Below are 18,741 nucleotides of genomic sequence, written 5' to 3' on the forward strand. Positions count from 1 at the left end.
GTAAGGCTGGAAGAGGTAAACGGTAAAGTTCGATTTTGTTGCTGGTTTTGTTACAAACAAGGTGGCTGAACGGCTCCAACTCAACCAATCCACCCCACAAATCCTGAATAGCTTCTTGAGCTTTCCAAATCCTATTTTTGCAGAAAGAAGGATACCGATAGCATCTCTCAAGAGTAAAACTCCACTTTGTCATTTCCCAATTCGGATTTCACTGAGACAGACATCCTGCTGTTTGGCAGAGCCCGATAAGAAGAGACCCAGCCCCAGTGGTTTTGTAATCTGTCCATTCTTCTATTACAGCTGTGGCCCTATCTCTACTCATTTTCTGTCAGACACTCGGGAAGAGCAGCAGCTCTGTAACTGCAGCAGTTGCCAATGGTTATCCAACCAACCAGAGGCTGATTTCTTAATTAGTGGTCCCTGGAGTCTAAAGAGAGAAAAAGAAGCTCTTAAAAGGAGACAGCGTGAATCGGGGGGGGGGGGGGGGGGGGGGGGGGGGGGGTGGCAGGGATGGGAATTAAACTTTGAAACGTGGACTAGTTGCTTACATTTGCCCAAAGACATGCCGAGTACCTCACCCACAGGTGAAGGTCTAGCTGTCACTTTTTAAAACCAGTATCCAATAAGCCACCAAAAATCCTTTAAAAAGTCACCCTGTCTGGTGGGGAAATCAGAAATACACATCTTAGGAAAGGAATAACGTATTTTCAAGAGCAGTTTTTGTTTTGCAAGTAGATTTGTATACTTAACTATCCTTAGAGAAAAGAATGTTTTAAGAGTTCACGAGCGGACAGATGTGCATGTCTCTAGTGTTTTTATTCATTTTACCTGGCTGCTGTACATAAAAAGACTATTTTTGAAAGAACAAGGATATATGAATGTAAGAAATCAGCAGTCTTGGCAAGGAAAAGTCAAGGAAGTTATATGACTACTTAAATTAAGTTTTTAAGAGCTAATGCAATTTTTAAGAGTCAGGTTTCCATGAGCAGCTAGAGAGAGTGGGTAACATATAGTACTGTGCCTCTGACAGAGTAAAGGTCTCAATCACCTGCCAGCAGCACAGCTGATTTCACAAGCATCCACAACTTACGCCCAAATGCCTGAGATTTAAAGAACAAAATAAAATTGTTAAAAAGGCAATCTTTGAGGCAAACTCCTAGCACAAGTACTGAAAATCGGAAACTTATTTATTCAACAGATGCAGCACTGGACACGTGCCTGTTTCGCACATCCTTTTTCAGATGCATGGGGGACTGCTAAGTTGAGGTCTATGTGACACCCAGTGTCCTGTGAGGACAAAACAGCAAAGAGAATTGACTGGAGAGAATGAGAGGAGACTTTCCAGGAAGGAGAAGGAGAAAACTACCAACTCAAAGTTTAAATAGACTCCTAACCCTGGAGAATGAAACCTTCCACTCATCCAAGAAGCAAGTACGGACGATACGCTTCAACCACTGGACAAACCCCTCACTGCAGACAGACATGTTTTCACAGAGAGATTCAACCTGGGCTTGTCTTTTGCGGCCATCGACGACGGGGCAAAGGGTGGTGGCGGTCTGTCTGCTACTAAACTCCCAGGCGTTGGAAGCTGAACCAACGGCTCAAACAACGCAACATCCCCAGCGTTCTTTTCCAGCCTAGAAGCCCACCCAAAAGCCACCATCACTTAACCTTACTGGATCCCTAAGGTCATGAAAGTTCACAAGAATGTCCCGTTTGTGTATAAAGGTATAAAGCCATTTCCTGATTTGTACGGTGTTACTCCAAAGAAATCAAACACACAGAGTTCCAATTACGATAGTCAATCTGCTGCTGTGAGTTCACAGTGCCCCCATTATTAACCAACGTATCATAAAGCTTCTTGTCAACTTGGAACCCAGAGACAAATCACCACTGCTATTGCTCCTAGAAATCCTCAGGATAAAAGGAGAAAGGAACAATATGATCCAAGAGTTTCTAGGACGATGAAAAAGAAGAAAGGTCTTCTTTCGCTTAACGTGAAGCAATGCATTTTATCGGAATGACAATGATAGATTCAAGGTTGTCAAAACCAATTGCATCCAGAAGCAATCACTGGAAGCAACTTTTAGTCAGTTTGCCAGGCTTGGCTAGATAATTATGTCCTGAATTTGTTCTCATACCCAGTATATCCCAGGCCACGGTCCCAGACCCTGTACAAACATCAGTAAGTAACCACGCCGTATTTGTCTCCACCACCTTTTTACAAATGTAAAGAGCAAGTGCAATTCACGCAGCAGCTCACAGGACAAGGCCAGGACAGACCACCCAAAGACGTCCCCGCAAAAAGAACCTGTCAAGGAGACGCCTCCCTAAAGCTCAGTCACTACCCTTCAACACCCGTGAGCCCCTCCTGCCAGGAATGAAAATCCCAGTTCTTTTTGCACTGCCTGGTTCTTGTCGCACAAACTAAAGTCAGCTCGGCACTACAAATGCAAAGCTGCCCTGCAGCAAAGGATAATTCACAGCAGCATTATCTTCAAGTCACTGGCTGACTGTTAATTTGGTCTGAACGGGAGGGTGGGGGGAGTGTTAGCGAAGGCAAAAATAAGCAGATGACAAATTTGCTTATTAACCACAGTGAATAAGAGATGAATTAAAAAAAGGTAAGGAGGGAGGGGAGGATGAAAAGCAGGATGTGAAAGATGCAGGAGCTGGAACAGCATGGCTAATGTCAACCATGAAATGCATCCCCTGCTGGGACAATTGGAAAGACAGAAGAGGCAGGCTTTTAACATTAACTATTTGATCGCTTCACTTCAGATGCATCTATCTAATATCACAGGAGGAACAGGATTTCCAGTTGCCCTCTAAGTAAATCTTACAAGCCACAGACCTGAAACAGCACTGAGAGCAACAAATAAATTCGCTCTGCACTGAAAACTTCTGTTATCTTCACTCAGGACACACTGTGCAAGGGCCATCGAGAAACAAGTGAAACACCAAAGAGCTCCTAACAACACTACAGCCGCACAGTCACACAGGCTCCAGGGCCTTCACTTTGTTTACCTTTATTCCAAATACCCAAAGCTCTTTGGAAGGCACATTCTGTACCATTTCAGTATCAGCTTCTAGTACCACTGAAGCCAGTGAGGATTTCTGCATAGACTGAAGTAAGGAACTTGTCGAGCATGTCTCCAAGCATTGCACTTGCTCAACAATCTCTAGTGACTAAGTATCCCCACATTTCCCCATGACATCAGAAATCCAACCTCTCCCGTGAATTTAACGTCTAACTAGCACGTCTAGTTAGAAACAACGTGGTTGGTCAAGAGATTCCTAAATATTCCTGGTTTCTGCAGCACTCGTAGCTTGCCATCACTTGCTACCTCTGTGCAACCTTCTTCCTCAGCGAGAGCAAAACGTAATTAGCATCAGACACTTCTTTGCATATTCTTTTTCAAATAAAGAAAAGGTTTGTCACACATCCTTACTCCCCCCTCATCCCTGTACCAGGCAAGTCTCTGGGCTCAATCAGTTCTGTTCTGTTTACCGTATCTTTTTTTCAGTTTGGGTCTACAACTAAAACAGATCACAAATTATAACTGGAAATAAACATATTTAAAAAGCAGCCCCAAAAAGTCTTGCAAACCCACTCTTTCAGTAGTTCCAGTCTTTCTGCGTTGGCAAATTATTTTTATTTATTTATATAATTTTTAAGAATTCAACCACAACAGTAAATTCAATGGAAAATATTGCACGGGTACCAACGGAACAGCCACTGAAGCTGGTCATTGCAAAGAACTTCTACTACAATGGCTGCCAAAAAGCAATGGGCAGGGAGGGAAGAAAGAGCCACTCTGTGGCTCAGCAGAACAAAAGGAAAGAGAAATCTGGGAAGATGCCACGCATTCGCACCGGCACACTTCTGAAGTGAAGGCTCTCTGGTCTGCAGCAAGGTACAGTTTCACTCTGATTCAGAAGTTTGTACAAATCAGAACAGAAACCCCAAAATAAAAGCCCCTGTTTACAAGTTTCCTAGGCATGTAATTTTAACATGTTTACAGTCTCCTCCACAGGCACAACTCACGTACACGAATTAAGCTAGGCACAAGTTTAACTGGTTGTAATATCAGCGACTAGATCACTGACTCAAGGTCAAATACAGAGTAGCTGGAAGAGGGAAAACTGAACTCAGACCTCAAAGCCCAAACCAGTGCCTCAACCCACACAGCCCTTCTTCTCTTCACATTCCAGAGGGAAGGCAGAGAGAAATCATTTAAGTATCACAGGTTTCAGATAGGATTTAACTAACAGAACTCTTACTTTGAGACAATTTTCAAACCTATCTGCTCCTCTTAAACTTTATGTGAGGAATGCTTGGTTTTAACAGCCTACCAGTTGTTAAAACACAAGCTCTTGTCCCGGTTCCCCACAGTAGGGCAGCTGTTAACAAACAGCATTTGCACACTTACTTACTAAGTATTTTCCAAATGCATCTACTTCTCCACCTCTGAACTCATAAATGCAAATATAAATAAATCGATCACAATCTGGAGGCTCCCTTTTCAGGCTGCTCCTCACACCTGAACAACCTCTATAGGACACTTCTTCCTCCAAAATCAGAGTTACCTTAAAAATAGAATTATGGAAACCTGGCAGCTATCTGGGGCACTAGATGGACTCCACACCTTAGTCATTACAACTGAGACTGCAAGCTGCCGTGAAAATGCCATCCTTACAAGACCCGAGGGGCCTCGGTGTCCACCTCCCGTATCACAGCCCTGCCAAGTCAGCCAGCAGCCACATTCCCGGCAGTAAGTAGCTGATTCACCTCCCGCATCAGTCACCCTCCGCCTGCAGCAGACACACGCACACCTCCCATCCACATCACAGATCCTCATACTGATTAGACATGCACGGTCCTCACCAATTATATTATTGCCGCACAAAGCCAACCATGTCGATCCTCACTTCACCTGCTTGACGAAAAAAGAGCCAGAGTACTTTTCAGAAAGGAGACGTTATCTTCTCCAGAAATGATGAAACAGTAGAAGTAAACCCAACAGCCAAATGATCCATAGCAAGTCAGTGGCAGAAGGTGAAGGGGTTCTCATTATCCTCAAGTGTTTCACTCCAATAACTGAAGGGAGAACATCACGTTTTATACACTTTGAATATCCTCCCAAATGATTTTCATACTTTATCTTACCAAGGCCACTGAAATAACCAAAAATGATCATTATTCCCTCAGTTACTTACATTTCACATGGAAATAAGCCACAACAGAATCACAGGGCAACTATTTAGGTCGTTCCTTCCTCAAGCACTTTAAATTCCTCTGTATTTGCTCAGCAGCTTGTCTCAACTGATTAAACTCTACGGCAGAAACTAGAGGACAAGCCTCCAGTAGTCTTCTCTGAGAACTGGGACCCCAAAACAGCATCAGCAAAACCACCAGTGACACCCCTCCCCCTTCCCCAACACTCATTAAATCATGAGTTGGTGCTTAATTACTTTAGAAGACTGGCATTCTAGCGCCAGGCCAACCCAAACGTCCTTTGCTAAAAGGCAAGCAGTAATCAGACGGGAAAACGCAGAGCCTATACACCAAAGCTTTTCCTGCACAAAATTTTCTCTTAGCTCTGATGTCAAAACAGAGTTCAAATCTAACAGAAGATCCAGAGACCCAATGCTCATACCATACCCCCACTGCTCACACCATACCCCCACTGCTCACTACCTCACCAGTGATATTCCTTATGGGAGAATCCACCCATCCACATTAGCGGAGCTGACAGGAGAACGCTGGCTCAAGCACAGACATATTTTTTGCTTAAGTCAGCACAACGGGAAGACTGTACTTCTGAAGCAGCATTTCCAGGACGCAGCTCACTGCTCTTTATTGATCCTAAAACTCAGCTCCAAAGAGCCGGCTGCATCGAACTAGCCATGCCCAACCATCCCTCCCTTAAACACATACATTCTCAGCATTCCATCCTCTCTCATCAGGCATTTTCTTCTTGCACGGAAGAGGTTCCAAATCTAGGGTCATTTATATACTATATGTATTTATACCCAAACTCTAAGGTCTTAAACCTTGGAGCATCCCAAACTGTGTTCAGGAGTACCTGCAGTCCCACAAAAGGGAACCTATGGAAGCAATTCCATCCCAACAGCTTTTGGTATCCAACAAAACCTGGGCAAATATATTGGTCAGAAGAGTCTGTCCCAAAGCCCATGAGAATTAACTATTTCTAGGTACCATTAAAGAGTCTGAAGCAGGTCCCTACTGGGAACTATGAGCAAGACAAACAGTAATGTACACCTGAATAAGCACGTTACTGCATATGGATGGATTTGCTTCTGAGATTTAAGTTAAACAATAAGCATTCAAGCGTTTGACTGAACTAGGGTTTAAAAGCTCTGCGTGTCACCAGTTTCCACGTGCTATATGCACCGATGCTTGGATACCACAGCAACGGGGCTCTAGGAACAGCCCCCGCTCCCATCCCCTACTTGGCCACAGAGATATTTGCTCAGAGTTCCATGAAGAGACTGCCTGGCTCCAAAACACACAAATATTTCTGTTATTGCCAAAAGACATCAACAGATGAAGCAGTGGCAGAAAATGAACTGAAAATTCCTGAAGCCCCAGATATCCTTGAAGCCCCAAGGTGACAAACCAGTTCTCCTCCATGACCTCTGCTTATAAGGTGGAGACGTAAAAGGCTGGAAATTCTGGATTTTTCAGCTCAGATGGGAGTGTATTTTCACTATATTCTGTTCTCACACAAACACACACATGGAGGACAAAGCGATCAGACCAAAACATCCTGCAAAAATAAAGATGGTTACAGATATCCTTTTCTTCCCTGTAGGAACAAGGACAACGAAAAATGTGTTATGGGTTTTCACGAATCACTGTATTTCTGCTAGAAAAGACAGTTACCCATCCACAAACGGATGCAAGTTTTGGTTCAAGTGATATCTTTCACCTTGAGGTTATTATCACGTTTGGGAAAACACGCAAAATTTAATATTTAAAAGGATCTTCTCAGGAGATAGCTGGATGCAGCTCTCAGATTTGCAGTTTTTCTGGACAGCAGGCATGACCTCTTCATTATTTCCTCCAGAAGAGGATCATCTGTCTGCCAATTTTTGGAGGGTGTGTAAGGAGAGGAATTTTCTTTTTTGTGTACTCTCAAAGCAAAAGAGGGTCAGAGAACAGTGGGAGCTGCCATGAACTCAGAGGGAAAAATAAAAATATCAGATATAACTATCAACAGATGCTGCTTCCTTGAGAATCTTTCTTATGAATTTGCCCAAGACATTGATTTTTAAGCCGAGCACCTCAACCAAGTGAATAAAAGCAAGCACAGATTAAACAAACAGTAAAATTGATATTAGAGATTGTCAGGAATGCTTTGCTTCCCCTTGTAATCTTCCCAATCCACCTACTCAGTGTATCTTGTCTGAAAACAGTCAGTTCTTTGGAAGTGGCATTGCATATACTACATCTTGCAAAATTCTTAACAAGTAACTGCGCTTAAACTGAATTTACATGTGTTTTTCTCATTAGCTACACGTCAAGGGATTTCAATATGCTGGCTACTGAAGGCCACGGTACTCTGACATTTACCCAAGACTGCCAGAGAAGAGGATTCATTGCAGATCACACAAGCATCCCTTGCAGGACCATCTTAATTACTGCCACGTAATAACTAATTAGAGCACATAAAGCAGACATTCAGCAAAAGACGAGGCACCTGTTTTCTTTGTAAATAACACAGCCAAAGATGCGATGCTGGATATCATAAGTAATTAGCCATTAAACTGCATCAGAAAAGATTTCTGCAGAGTACAATGTAGTATTTACAGCTTTAGTAAACTACAGGGAAACGCTTAAGCAAAAAGCATGCAAGCAACGGGGTAAATAGAGAGTAACCAAGAGGCATGAGCAAGCTTTAAAAAACAATAAATATAGGACCAAGTAATACTAATCCGTCTCACTTCAGTGCCATGTCCATTTTTATCAGAGGCCATTCACCTCATCTCCATTATTTGGTACAGTCAAGCTATCCAAAACATTCAAACAAAGGATCGGCAACAGCACAGCTTGCTCCTCATACAACAGGCTGAGCCCTGTCAGCACAAGGGCAAAGCCAGATTTCCAGGAACAAAGGATAAATTAAGTCTATCTGTCCCAGCCAGTCAGGGAAAGGACGCTGCCACTTTTTTGAGCCGCCTTCTCAAGTTCTCTTTGGGTGTTGCAGCACGTTGTGTTCCGCAGTGCTGCAGTTAGTGCAGATGTCAAAGCAAAAGAAACACTCACAATTTACTCGCTCACCTCAGGATTATCTGGTGGACACAGACAGGACAACGGCTGACTTCACCTCCAGCACGCCCAAAACAGATGGTCAAGTCACACAGAAATACCGAGCCATCTTCCTTTTCCCACACAGACTGAAAACAGGAATAAACCACTTCTAGATACTGCCTTTACTCACTAAGTTTATTACCAGTCACTTTGCTTCCTCTCTCTTAGTTTCTTTCCAAATAAAATCCAGAAATCTCAGCACGTTAAGGAACCAAAAAGCTAGACAGAATAAGCTGCAATAACGCATACGTAAAGAGTTGTATTGAGTCAGCCTCGTTAATTGGAACAATCGGATGATTCTATTGAAATTTCCTTCCTATAATGTCAGCCACATGAAGAGAGGTAGACACCTGCTAAGAAAGGGGATCTCAGTCTAATGGCTTCAAGATACTTGATCTCAACTGACTTTAGATAGGACTGGCCTCTGAACAATTTCAAGGATAATGTTGCTCCGTTTCAGCTTACCATAAACACAGAGAAAAAAAAAATTCACCTCTGTGTTGTAGAAGTTTGAAATCAATCTAAAATAAAAGGCTTGCCACACCAGCTGATAGCCCTAAGTTGGTTAACACAAAATGAGGTGGAATAGAAACTTGAACCTCCCCTGTTTCAAACAGGCTGTAAACACAGCTCACTGCTGTAACTGCAAGCAATCACCCTACACATCTACCCTGCAGATGTTAACACTGGACCACGTAACAACAGAGACAGTGGACTGGCTGTTGAATCAACCCAAACATTAGCAAATTGGGCCCTTGCAAAGAAATTCTAATTGCACATCAGATCCCTACTAATCACAAGATGTCCAAGATTGAAACGAGGAGACTACAATACATGGCAAGTTACTTGAGGTCTAGTATATTCTGAAGGCAAATCTCAGCTGCACAAGACAGCGATGGATACCCTTTCTCCATGTCTATTTAAAAGGAAGGAATGACAGTAACACAGAAAAGAGAGTGAGAATTAGCCAGAAGTTAAAGAGGGAAAAAAAATTGCCATTTAAAAGAACTTCACGTAGAGATGAAGGCAGAAAATCTACTGTTGATCATATCAAGCACAACAACAACATAACTAATCAGCCAAATATACAGGAACCCCAACTGTTGTGGGGAAAGAGAGAGAAAGGAAGTAATTTTAATTATCAAGACATCGAAACTGAAACATGTCATGATTCCTAAAGAAGATAAAGACCAGAAGAACAGGGAGAGAATTCTAGCAGTGACGCCACTTACAGAAAAACCACTCTCTGTGTTTCATAAACACCCCCTTGTCAACCTTTCCACCTAACACTGTGGCACAACAGTTGAAATAAATGGTTGCTGCTCCTGAACGATTCTCTGAAAGTACTAATCAGAATGAGAACTGACCGGGTTGCGCACAGTCACGGCAACGCCTATCAGGCTGCATCCAAAGTGGAATCTGAAATACAAGCATGAACTAGGCTATTGTCGAAAATGCCGGACTCGTGCTTGAAGGTAAGCAGAATCCAAGTGAAGGGAGCCTGCTGTACTAATCTCAAACATACCACGGAAATCTTTACAGGCTTTAATACCATATGTAAATTAATTCCTTAATTCAACATTTTAATCTATTCCATAGCTATTTATGGTTGGTTTCAAAGCGCCAAATATGGATCTCCTCCTGGTTCATCTGAATCTCCTCCTGGCTCATCTGGATCTCCTCCTGGCTGCCTGTTCACTCTCCTGTGGCAGGCTAGAATGGTGATAATCTTTCAAAAATTATTATTAAATAAATCCCACTTAATTCAGCCTACTTCACAGGCAAATTTTAATTAGAGATACACCAAGCCCGTAGGTAAGTGGCTGAACTCAAACCCTATAGAGATGGTTAACGTCTTCAACAGCTGTAGAGTCTGTGTGTGTATTCTTAAGCCAAAACAAGTCTACCTGAGCACTGGAAAAAAAAGAAAACCAAAACTGTGCATACACTGTGTGGAGGTGTTCATTAAATGAACAGTAGTAAACTTGTTTTTCTAACTTGTCCCACTGCAGATCACCAGCCACAGGAAGCAGACCAAACCTGATGTATCCCTTTAGCATGTTTTCATAGCATTAGCTTTTAATAAATGTAACATACTCCACCCTCAGAGCAGAGCAGTCCTCAGGTTCCAGCAGAAAAAGTGGTTGTTTTAAATATTTAGATTACATTACAGTCGGGACGTTAAAATAAGCAGTGACTTGTACTGTAGACAGCTATCAGAATCAGCCTGGCAAAATATGTGTAAGCTAACCCAGTGTGCTTACAAAGTATGAGCTTCGAGGTCTATTAGGCCGGTGTTCTTATACATATTTTTATTATTTGTACTACAATAGTGCTTTCTGATGTCAGCAAACAGAAAAGCACCGCAGTGCTAGATGTTGTATGAACACAAGTAGTAAGACGCACACTCTCCAGATAGATTTCAGCGGACAAAATGGGAACAAGCTAGGAGAAATAAAGGCTATTCCCATCAGGCAAGTAGCTAACACAGGCCTCAATTCAGCTCTACACTTCAGTGTGCCCAAGTACTTTGCTGAGTCCAAGCCCAAATCTGTGGCTGAATGTAATTTTTTTCTATTTCCCAAGTCTCAATTCAGTGCCTTAACTATGCAACTACCCATTTTCTTCACCTAGGTAACAGTACTCCAACCTTCTGCAGGTAATAATGAACGCTCTCTTCCAGCCTTAAGAACTTTCCTTCCCCCCAAAGGCCTCTGTGTCGTTGCTGTCAATCCAGACACTCAGGCCTAGGACCTGCTCTCAGTAATCCCTATTTTCAGAATATTATCCCAGATTTATCTGAGTGAATCAAGCTGAAACCCACCCTTCGCTTTTGAGCTCCTCCACCAACAGCAGACCAAGACTTCTGCAACGTCTGCAGCATTTAAGCGTGCAACACACCATGCTGAGTGGAATGACAGCTGGAAAGAACCACGACCAACCCACCAACCTGTGGTCAGAGTCACCATACTCAGTTTCAATAGCTGTCTGAAAGAACTAATGAAAATCCAAGCACCTTCTCAGCTCAATCCACTTACCCATCTCTGGGGTTTTTTTGAGGAAAGCCTTCATTAAAAAGCATTCCCCTCCCACTGCACTCACTGCAAGTTACACATTCAAACCGGCATTGCTCACGTGACAGAACAGTTCAGCTAGAAACTGGCTCAAAATTCAGCACATTTCAGAGGAAGACTCTTAGTGACTTCACCAGGCTTTGGATCAGTCCCAAACAGAGCTTCAGTGCTGCCACACACCCTGCGACAGCCTCCCAAGGCAAAGCTGGCAGCAGCAGAAGAGAAGGGTCGTGAATCTCAGCCATGGGCTGTAGCATGCCTTGCATTCATGCTCTTGGGCAGCCATGCTTGCTTACAGCACGGGGAGCAGCTGTCCCAGCGTGACCCGAGGACAGCTCTGACTATTATGCAATCATTCCCTTCTAGCCTACAGACAGACAAACCTGGCCAAAAAGGGTACAGGATGAAAAAAAAAAAAAAAAAAAAAAAAAAATCTTTAAAAGAAACCTATTTGTTGCTCCATCTGTTCAACGGCGCTTGCTATCCAAAAGAAATTTTCAGTAAACGTGCCACACGCATTTGCAAAGATCTATACGGTAAATTCTGTGACTGCGTTACCAGTTGAAGCCCCAACCCTTTTTAACCTCGTGTCCAAGTCAACTGCCTTTTTTTTTTCCTCAGTCTAACTGAATCTCAGACCTGTGAATGTCTGCTAACAGATGAAGCAGCCTGAGATAACGGTGAAAACACAGAGGGTCAACACCGAAAGGACACAAACCTTCAGGAAGCCTGCTTTCGTTAGTGCTGCCCTCACGGAACCACCTCCTTACTCATTCACCCGTGCTAAAAACACCTTGTTCCCTCAATGACATCGAGGGTAAAAGAGACTAAACAGGGAGGAGACAGAGATGCACATGGGAAAACAAGCACACAGAGGGAGATTCTACATGGCTGCTTATAATAATCTTGCTTCTATTTCAAGGCCAAAAGTTACACGGCACACCTCTGCTTACCTGCTCATCTACCTGCCCCTCACTCAGGTCAGTAACCTGTACATGGTCTTGAATTCTCTGATCTCTCTCTAGACCCTCACATCCAACCTACAGTTAGGCCTTGCAGCCTGTGTAGTATTTCTGAAACTTCCCATTGGTACAGCTGAAATTCCCGCCAGAGCTTCGCTCATAGCACTTGCCTCAACATCCCCTTGCCTCGCTCCTACAGACTCCCTCTGGGGGTATCAGTCCTTGTCACGGAGCTGCAAAGATCATTTTCCTAAACTGTTATTTTTAGCATGTGCCCCCTCTGCACATTAGTCTACCAGCTCCATATTTTCTAATGCAAATACGAATCACTTGCCTTCGTTTTATTCTGCCTCAAAAAAGACAAACTCCTGCCTGTGCCTGACCTATATCAGCCTCTGTCACCTGCTTGTTCAGTTTCCAAACAAGTAGGGAGGTGGGCATCCTTTCATGGTGCTCTTTATTCTTGAGAGGATCTCCTTAAAAACACCAGCAAAATTCCTCCTTAAAATCTTTGTTGCAATAACTACCAAAAAAGCCAACCCAACCCAAAACTACGCTCTCACTACCACATAGCACAGCAGAGCCCACCTGAAAGGCAGAGTCCTGCCTGCAAGGCACTTTTGTCCAGTTTGCTGCCTTATCCCTCAATAAGCATGGAAACAGTTTTCCAAGCACAGACATCTGTCCAAAAACTTTCTCTTGAGTAAGGCTAGCTCAGAGTCTAGACCTCCGTGGCACCCGACTGTCAGAGAAGAGGCAGAAATAAGGCTTCCAGGTTTCACCCAATGTTCCTTTGCTTGCTGGATTTTTACAACAGCTTCCGTAGTTACATTTGAGGAGCGCAGAATTCTGCAATTATAACACACAAATCAACTTTCTGTTTTCCAAACGGTGTCCAAATGGCACTTTAAGCATCAGTTGTCTAAGCCTCATTGATAAATAGGTGACTCCTTCTTTCATTTGTACCCATAAAAAATATTTTGAAGGTGTTTTGTTTTAGTATCTTGTCTCCAAAAGCTTTCCCAATTATGAAATTACTCTGCATCTCCATAGCTAGACATTTGTCAGCTAGGACTCCCCTCAGGGTGAGGGTGAAAACAGAGGTGGTACATCGCCTCCAGGAGAAAAGGCACAAAGCAGTGCTTCTCATGTTCCTGTTCTATTAAAAACTGCCCCCACTCAGCTCACAATCCCAAACTGGATCCCTACTGCTCTAAAGCACAATTGCTTGCTAGTTTTCAACACACCAAATACCAACAAAATCCACTTCTGTGGAAGAAACAGCTGCACCGAAAAGTGCAGTTGAAACGGAAGTTCCTTTGCTGATACCAAAGGAATGCTTAAAAAGCCACTCCTCAAAGTACTCCCCAAAGAAGTATAATCAAAAGAGTATTAGTTCACACAATGGAAAGAATGAGGACTCGAACCTCACCCAGAAGGATGGCAGAGCAGGCAGACTCCGCCAGTCGACGGACAAAGACTGCAGAGCCCAGGACTGGCTCTTCCTCTCCCGCGGTACGGCAAGACGCCGTCGGTTGCTCCTGCCCCACTGCCGTGGTGACCGAACCGAGCAAAGGAAGCCCGGGCAACGCAGGGGAGAGGATATTTATCAGTAGGAGCTTTCGTACAGACCTCGTATTTAAGATGGCACAGTTCTTCCTCTCAGTCTCTCCTGCGACCATCACGTCACAGCACAGCATCCTACAGCGACCAGAGACGCAACAGTAGCACCGAGTCTCAAAGTGGATTATTGTACAGCAAAATGAAAACACGCGACTTGTGGGAACGCCGAGATCATATACATTCATAATTCTGTATTTTTGGAAGTTAGTGTTTTCTGTGATTCTGTGATTTTACAAGAAAAGCTCTGGAAATATCAAATATTTAAAAGCAGACAGGTAGGAATTCCTCCCATAGGATCTGCCACGCAGATTCATTACGAATCATTTGGATCCAACGCAGATTATGCAGCTGTCAGCCACGAGAGCCCAGGCGTCACAAACTATTGCTTTGTTTTTAGATGTATTCATTATTTTTCATTTTTCAATCACCAAAGAATGAACAAAATTGCATTATACATTACTGCAAGGATGTGTGTGGCTGTGGCTGTAGAATGAACGATTTCAGTGCTCGGAAGCGACCTCTGAGCTCTTCCCCCGAGAGGAAGGAATCACGTCGTTGTAAGCAAATGATACAGCTCCTTCTCTACAAAACACGTACCACAAATACCACCTTTTCCAAATTTCATTGCTGGTGGATACTACCACACTAACAAGTCTGATGCTGTAACGTCCCTGCTTAATTTCTCACTGACTTGAATACAAATAGAAGCTACAAAGCATGTCCAAGGGTTGAATCTTAAAGCCAGAACACAGTTAGGCACCCAGCATCTTAAACCCAACGTCGGATCTTCAGGTGGAGTCAGCAGGAAAGCCCAGGCTTTCAGAATAAAGACAGGTCCCTCCCATCCAGAGTTAGCGCAGAGTCACCCTTGAGAATGAAACAGCAGAGGGGAAAGTGGTTTTATGTCAAAGTAACACGCCAGGAGAATCAAGATGAAGGTTGCACGTTGTATCTATTTTCCACAGACTTTATTGATAGTGTAACACCAAGACTGAAGGGCAGAGCACTAAATCAAACTGCAACCGAAGTTCTGAAGGGAACACACCACTCCTACACCTTTCTTCTCCTGCACCTTCCGAGAAGCAAGGTCGAAAGCAAGCTGGTAACTCCCCACAGTACACAAAGCACATCACTGCTTCATTGCACAACACAGCCTGATACGGCTCCGCGTCCCCAACCCAACTCCGTTCCAACCCTTCGCAACTCTGTCTTTCAGGGTTGGAAACAATTCAACGTACCCACTGTTTCTGAACACAATTCTTTATTACGTTATTTCAGGATCCAGGAAAGGCTGTGCCTTAATGACAACAACATGTGCGGTATTGCAAAGTCAGTTCCCGATCACTGCCTTCTCAAGGAGGCTCCACTTCTCCAGGAAAACATTTGCTTTCCTAACACAAGAAGTACTTTTCACTCCACGCTGGGATTTACAAACCGCCCTGCCAAGCAGCAGTCGCCATGCCAAATCAGAGCTCGGCACAGCCATCGAGCAGCAACGGGAAGACGACCAGAACTGTAGAACACTGCATTTAAAAGCAAAATGTTACTGGAGTTTAAGCCTAAGTACCACTTACAGAAAAGAACTTCTGTGGAGGACATTTTCAGGCACATAAGGCAGAAATTAGATACACAACTTTGTTATGGTTAGTGGCAACTGCATCTGTAATTACCTTTTGCAACATCAATTTAAAAAAGTCAGTTTGAAGAAAAGATGATGAAAAAAAAAGCCCATATTTACTATTAACACGTGCTAAGACAGCCAGGACTCATATAAGTTTTCTCCTAATTCCCTATTGTTCACAGGTATTTAGGAGTCAGAGAGGAACAAAAATTTGGTTGACAAACAAAACAAAAGCAAACAAAAATCTGACTGAGGGCTTATTGGCTTGCAAGTCACCATCTGTAGAGTCCCTCCCAGCTGTCTCAAGGCAACGCCACCCTGATACACTCAGCAGTTACGTTTGAGAGCACTGTTTAAGTAAGAGAGACAGAATTTACAAGTCCTAATCCTCATCGCCCACTTGCAGCCCTTCATCTTCCATCACCTCCGTTTCCAAGACAATGCAAGAGCAACAGACAATTTTCACCCCAGTTTCGAGACTAATAAGAGAATCCGCTGTAGGGGTTATGTTACTGTTACCTGGTCAAAGATCACGAACAGCCCAAACGTGTTAGAGACCTTCCCAGGATTTTCAACATGCCTCAGCACAGTTTATGTTTTCTAGTGCTGAATTTCTGCAGCAGCGGGAAGGCAGGCATACGCTGTCTCAACGCACCCGACAGGCTTTAGCGAGGTTGCACCACAAAAACTCAGAGCTTGAATGTATAAGGCAACTGCAGGGTACGCGGCCCTGTCACTTGAGGGTGAAGGAGGAAAAACTTATGAATAGACAATTTCAAAGATCTTATTTTGAAAACAAACAGTTTGTATAGTCGTTTCCCAAATAAATGTTTTCACAATCCAGAAAAACAAGAAGTCAATACATGAACACTCCTACAGTAACACGCCAATACTAACAACTCGCCACATAAGAAATACATGCCAACAAACAATATCCACATTCCACCATGGATAAAAACACAATTAACATTAAAGGCTTCAGGTCTGACGGATAAGACAGAGGCTACACAATATGTAAAAGGATGCTTGGGGAGATATATCTGACCAAACATAAAATTCACACCTCAACCACGGCGTTATTTTGGAGTCAGGTCCGTATTAGTTTCCCACAAACCTGCCCTCTTTTTTACTGGCAAGGCATTTAAATATGTAAAGTCGTCTTGCCAGCGATAGATACGAGCACAAAGAGAAGTGGTTTGCTACAAAAGGATTAATATATTTTGAAAGTTCCTCTCTGGCAAACTGTCAAATGGATTTTTATTGGTTTATTTTATTACGGCTGGACATAAGGCCGGGGGCTTGCAACCCTCATGGGTGTGTGGGGACCAGAGCGATGTCAGATACCCCCAGCTCCAGCCAGAAACCTGGCCTAGGCGACCACAAAGGTCGTTTGAAAGTCTGGCCCTTGTCTCCTCCTGTCCTCCGAGCAGGCAGCACGCCCTTGGGAGAAGCGGCCGTTTCGAACACCGACCCTTCGACCCCCGCCAAAGGAGCCACCCGATTTCCAGCCCGGCATTTCTACCCTGGCACAAGGCTTCACCTTCCAGCGCGCCTGCAGCCTGACTCTCCTCGGCTCTTCAGAAATCCCCGCCCTGCCGAAGCGCTCCTGCCACAAGCCTCGCCCCGACACGGTGACAGCTACGGCCGGCGGCTGCCATTCACCCCCCGCCCGGCGACGGGGCCCGGCCCGGCCCGGCCCGGCCCGGCCGGCAGCGAAAGGGCGGGCGGGGAGCGGCTGAGGGAGCCCGGCCCGGTCATCGCCCAGCGCGCCGGGGGCAGTTACTGAACCACAACCCGAGAGGCCTCCTCGCCTCGGGGCGAGCAGGGGGGAGCCGGCCGGGGCTGTCAGCTCCCCGGGGCGGGCGCCGGGCTGGCGGGCCGCTGGGGTCCCGCGGGGTGAGGGCGGCGACGGCAGCAGCGCGCCGAGTCCCGCACCCGACCGGGCCGGGCCGGGCCGGGCCGGGCCGCCATGTTAGCGGCGGCGGCGGCACTCACGGCTTCCCTCGGGGTGCCGGCGGCTGCCGCCGGGGCCTAGCGCCGAGCGGGCGCCGCAGTGCGCGGCGGGCAGGGCCGCACCCGGCGGCGGGCCCGGTCCGCGCAGCCCAGCGCCCTTGGCATGGCATGGCATGGCATGGCCCGGCCCGCACGCAGGCGGCGGGGGGGGGGGGGGGGGGGACGGGGGACGGGGGACGGCTGCAGCAGAGCCCCCGGGCAGGCGGCTCCCGCCGCCGCCGCCGCCACCGAAGCAGGTGTCTGCCGCTCGGGGCCGAGGGAGGCTTAAAGACCTCCCCTCGGCTGTCAGCGGGAAGGGGCGCGGGGAAGAGAGGAGGGGCAGGGACCGCCGCCCGCCGCCCCCCCCCACCCCCCACCCCAGCCCCAGCAGGCGGCCCCCCGCCGGCCCGGAGCCGCTCACCCGAAATCCTGGTCCATGGACTTGAAGAAGAACTTGTAGCTGTGCACGGGTCGGTTGCTGAGGACATTTTTGAAATCGGCCAGAGTGACTTTTTCCGGCGGGACGGGCAGCTTCACTAGATAGGGGGTCTCCTCCTCGTCTATGTGGTAGATGATTTTAGTCTCCGCCATGGGAGAGGGGGAGCGCGGGGGAGCCGGCCCGGGCCTCCGCCGCCGCTCGGCTCCTCTCACGGCCTCCGGCCCAGAGCCGCCCCCGACAGGAAGGGAGCTCCCAGCGCCCGGCCGCCGCCGCGCAGGGGCTCCTCGGCCGGGATTTCGCTCCCTGCACTGCTCTCTAGCTGCCCGACCCGGGAACGGCAGCCCGCCGCCGCCCGCCCCGCCTGCATCCTCCGGCCGCCGCTCGCCGCCCCCCCCGCCGCGCTCGGCAGCGGGCTGCCGCGGGACCCCGTCCCCAAGCCGGCGGGCAGCGGCGGGCGGGGGGAAGGGGGGGCGGCGGCGGGAGGACGGGGACGGGACCGGGGGGGGGGGGCGGGGGGGAGTGCGGAAAGCGGGGGCGCGGGGCGGCCCGGACGGCCACCCTCCTCCCGCCACCGCCGCTCTGCCCGCGGGGCGGCCGCGCTCCCGGCACGCCGCCCCCTGCCGGCGCGGCGGCGGCAGCACCACAGCCGGCCCCGCCGCTGGCGGGTCGCCGCGGGGAGCGGGTCGGGCCCG

The 18,741-nt window shown here is 46.6% G+C and overlaps 1 protein-coding gene across 2 annotated transcripts in view; it reads right to left on the reverse strand.

Annotated features, from left to right (window-relative positions):
* DVL1 (dishevelled segment polarity protein 1) overlaps positions 1–18,201 on the reverse strand; it is an 88,483-nt gene extending 70,282 nt beyond the window's left edge. For both annotated transcript variants that reach the window (XM_086475962.1, XM_086475961.1), the window contains exon 1: positions 18,032–18,201. In XM_086475962.1, the coding sequence (XP_086332088.1) occupies positions 18,032–18,201 (170 nt within the window). The remainder of the gene's footprint in view (positions 1–18,031) is intronic.
* Positions 18,202–18,741: the final 540 nt, after the last annotated feature.

This window comes from Leptosomus discolor, chromosome 20, assembly GCF_034619465.1.
Source record: "Leptosomus discolor isolate bLepDis1 chromosome 20, bLepDis1.hap2, whole genome shotgun sequence".
In the NCBI taxonomy this organism is placed as follows: domain Eukaryota; kingdom Metazoa; phylum Chordata; class Aves; order Leptosomiformes; family Leptosomidae; genus Leptosomus; species Leptosomus discolor.